This window comes from Oryzias melastigma, linkage group LG13, assembly GCF_002922805.2.
Source record: "Oryzias melastigma strain HK-1 linkage group LG13, ASM292280v2, whole genome shotgun sequence".
In the NCBI taxonomy this organism is placed as follows: domain Eukaryota; kingdom Metazoa; phylum Chordata; class Actinopteri; order Beloniformes; family Adrianichthyidae; genus Oryzias; species Oryzias melastigma.
Genome location: NC_050524.1, coordinates 1,201,600 through 1,205,889, shown reverse-complemented (window position 1 = coordinate 1,205,889; position 4,290 = coordinate 1,201,600). Strand labels below are relative to the sequence as shown.

Below are 4,290 nucleotides of genomic sequence, written 5' to 3'. Positions count from 1 at the left end.
GGGGTGAGACGCCATCACTGCTTTAACACCATTACTGACTTTATTTAGGTACTTTAGTTCCTCCTGAGGCCTAAAAATGGAAAAGATCTGAGCAGGAGAAACTTCTTCTGATTGAATTCAGTTATTTTTTTACAAGAAAAACTCAGCTGTTTCACTTCAAACCTTTAAAGTTTTCAGCCTCAAAGTAGTCCCTCGGGTGTCTCTAATCTCAAAATGTTCATAACTGAGTTTTTTATCAGACAATCTGTAAAAAAAAACATGTTCATCTGCAGACAAAAAAGAGAAAATCTGAAGTTTTTGGACTAAAATGAAGATAAAAGTCCAAAACTTTCAGAGAAACTCGGTCAAAGTTTCTAATCTCCATCATGAAACAGCGAGGAGAACACGTGTGACGGACAGGAGACACCTCTGAGGAAAAAGTTTCTGTCTCTTGTCTTTAGATTTAAGCAAAGCCTGAAACCAGCCCACATTAAGGACTCCCACCGCCGTGCTTTGCAACTGGTTTGAAGATTTTCTACCAAAATGTTGTTGTTTTTGCGTCTGATCACGTTAGTTTCTGGAGTTTGGAGCTTCATCCAGACCAACATTTGCTGTGAGAGCTTCTCCTCTAACAGCAGGTGGAGCCTCTGGAGGCCCCGCCTTCCCCAGGATTTTCCATGTTACTCCAGGAGGAAGTTGTTTTGATAAACCGGGCCCTGGCAGTCGATTGCCTCTTTCTATCATGGTTATTATCCACATCAGCTCTGGGGTTCTGTTCTCTTTACTTCTCCTCTATTCTTTATTACTTATTATATTTAGTTCTCCGTAGTTCTGTTTGGTGCAGTGCGATTCACGTGTTGTTCTTCGAGGGATTTTAGATTCCGGGTGGATCATCTGTCCTCCTGTTCTTGGTCATGGACCTCGCCTCTGGCTCCTCTTGGTCATGGACCACGCCTCTGGCTCGTCTTGGTCGTGGACCTCGCCTCTGGCTCGTCTTGGCTGTGGACCTCGCCTCTGGCTCGTCTTGGCCGTGGACCTTGCCCCCACCTTTCCCCCAGTCCGATCTGGCTGAACTCTTTTCAAACGTAGTTGTAGAATTAGATAATCTGATTCTTCTTTAACAGTCCTGGTAAATGTCCTGTCCGTCCTGGGAGAGGATCTCTCCCTCATGTAGACATTCCTGAGGTTCCTTCTTTTTTCCTGAATCAGGTTTTTTAGGAGTTTTTCTTTACCAGGAAGGAGCGTCTAAGGAGCGTCAAAGGACAGTCATAACCAAAACCACCTGAGGATCAAACCAGCAGCACATTGAGAAGCTTGATGCCTCTGACAGCAGTGAAGGGACACTTACTGTTTCTAGAGAAAATGGTCACATGTAAAATTGTTAAAGATATTTTTTTTTTACATGACATTTTTTGGGGGTTTAAAGTCATTTATGACCTCAGCAGACGTCTGGAGTCTGCGTCACGAGTTCTCGCCGCCGTGTCGTGGTCTACGTGCAGGTCAGGTGTGTCTGCAGGCATGAACATATGTGCAGAAGTCTTCCTGCCTCTGACCTGCAGTCGCCTTCTGCCGCTCAGACCAACACAGAAAAACAGCAGTTGTACTCACCAGAACGCGGTTCATGTCGCGCTGCACGACCTCGCTTCACCCTCAGAATGACACACAGGCAGACAGGAAGTTGAACTGCAGCCAAACTACGATCTGCCTCAGAGTCCAAACAACCAACAGCTGAAAAAGCAGATTAACTCATGAAGCTGCAGAACTTCTCATGACTCTAAAAGTTTCTCAGGTGTAAAGTTTTGTTTACTGCAGAGTTAATGTTTGTGGAAAAGCAGGTCAGAGTTCTCACTTAAAGACACAGTCCACCTTAAAAACCACCCATGGAGGATTTAGAAACTAAACCTTTCTCCCTTAAATCAGGACCAACAAAATCATTCAACTATAAAATATAAAATTAAGAAAATAAATATTACAAAACCTTGAGGTTTGACATGAACAAAAGCAAATGGATTTCCTGCAGAAATTTGCTTGAAGCAAATATTGTTGAATGTTTTGATTCGACGGTTTGATTGTCAGCAAGATATCTGCAGATTTAACCCTTTAATATCTGAATTTTGCTTTACTTTTATATATTTACTAAACAAAACACATTAAAGCTTTTATTTACCACTCCAATGAAAATAGTGTTTTGGTGTTTTTAACGTCGTCTTGTGACATTTTTATCATAATGGACGACATTCATAAAGTATTTAAGATTAAATTTCATAAAACGTATGTAGTTAATGCCACTTTACCTATATAGGTAGAATTAAATGAGGGTTAGTGAAGACAACTGCTTATGTAAATGTGTTTGTATTTTTGTTTATATCTTCTTAATATTTATGTAAAGGATCATTTTCATTTTCCGTGTTTGATATAAATTGATTTAATTTTGTTGATTTAGTATTAGGGGCAGATAATATAAGTTTTTTTTCTTTCTGCTCATTTTCATTTATTAACTATTATATGTTTATTTAATATTATTTTGATGTTATGTATTGTTACTAAATGAAATCCAATAATTTTTAAAAATTGCATTTCTGAGAATTTCTTTATTCAAATCGTTGTGAATCAGAAACAAACAAAAAAAAATCTGTTTGAAAAAGATCGGATTTGTGACGCAGAAAATGCACTGGGTGGGGCTACAAGCTCCGCCCCATTCTGATTCAACCACTTCCATCCAAATAGATCCATGAACATCTGTGTTTTCCTCATCTGAGCTGAAATCTGGATCGGAACCGAACGTCTGGATAGAAACGATGATCATCAACGTTTTTATTACACCGCTAACGTTAGATTATGAGGGGCTGTAAGCTAGCAGGAGAGCATGTAAACCAGGGGTATTCAAATCCAGGCCTCGAGGGCCGGTGTCCTACATGTTTTCCAACCAACCTTCCATTGAAGCTCCTTATTGGCTAAACATACCTGATCCTGGAAATTAGCAGCAGATAAGGCAGGATTTCTGGAAAACCTACAGCAGAGAGGCCCAAATCCAGGCCTCGAGGGCCAGCTTCCTGTAGGTTTTCCAGAAATCCTGCCTTATCTGCTGCTAATTTCCAGGATCAGGTATGTTTAGCCAATAAGGAGCTTCAATGGAAGGTTGGTTGGAAAACATGTAGGACACCGGCCCTCGAGGCCTGGATTTGAATACCCCTGATGTTAGCAGAGAGCTCTCTGTGGTGGGGAGGGGAAGGAGGGGTTCCAACCAGTCCCACCCACAATGCAGAGGTGAATTTGTAAAGAACTCCTGCCGCTCTGCAGAAACTGACCAGGAAAATGACTCCGTTTTTTAATTTGACTAAACATGGCATCATTGTAATAAAGCCTTGAAACGAGATGATGATTCGCTGTGGCGCCTCCTACAGGGACCAGAAGGAGAACAAATGAGAAAAGTTGCATTACCTGCTATAACACTCGTGTGAACGCTTTATGCTGAAAGAGTTGTTAAAGAGGCTGAAGGGATTTTCTAAAAATGTAAAAGCTATTTTTTCAAAATGTTACATTTGCTGAAAGACTGGACATTTTGTTAAATAGCTTTGAATGAGTGCTGAAGTTGACCTAATTTTCTGAAAAAATTGTTGTAAAATTGATTAAAAATCACTAATAAATGCCAATATTGCACAAATATTTAGTGTTGCTTAAATATGAGCTAAACTCCAAATTAGCCTAAATTCCTCAGTAAACTAAATTAGCAAAAATGTTAGCGTGTTGCTAAGATAGAAGCTAAACTCTAAATTAGCCGAAAAAACCCCAATAGATAACAAATTAGCCAAAAACGTTAGCATGTTGCTAAAATATTAGCTGAACTTCAATTTTTTTTACATTCCAAGAATATATCTAAAGGTTTGATGTTAATCTACTTAAAAGGCTGAAATTGGAAGACTTCTCATTCATTTCCTTTGGGGCATATTTTGCTCAATATGTCAAAAACTATAAAGTTTATAAATACCAAAAGTACTAGCAGTAGTGTCCTGGACGAGCTGAATGTTTAGATTGAAAGATTGCTGAAATTTCTGTTTTTTTGAACTGAAAACATCACTATAGTGTGAATGATCACTAAACATGCATCCGTCAAAACTCCTTAACACTTTTCAGAGTGAAGAGTTTTGCTGTCAGAGAACTTTCTACAAGTTCACTAAACCGCTGCAAAGTGAGATGGTTGTTTGTGGAAGTCCAAAAACCCCAAAGTTTCTGTTCTAAAAACAAACGTTTGGTAGAAAGAGCTTCAGAGGTTCTGGTTTCAGGTGGAGGAGAAACTGTTTCCACAGAGAA

General features: G+C 39.5%; 1 protein-coding gene across 1 annotated transcript in view; it reads right to left on the bottom strand.

Annotated features, from left to right (window-relative positions):
- The window catches only part of LOC112149488 (cytochrome c oxidase subunit 7A2, mitochondrial), a 3,467-nt gene extending 1,690 nt beyond the window's left edge, over positions 1-1,777 (bottom strand). Inside the window, exon 1 of the mRNA XM_036214807.1 lies at positions 1,588-1,777. Coding sequence (XP_036070700.1) covers positions 1,588-1,602 — 15 coding nt within the window. The 5' untranslated portion in view covers positions 1,603-1,777. The remainder of the gene's footprint in view (positions 1-1,587) is intronic.
- Between the last annotated feature and the right edge of the window lie 2,513 nt (positions 1,778-4,290).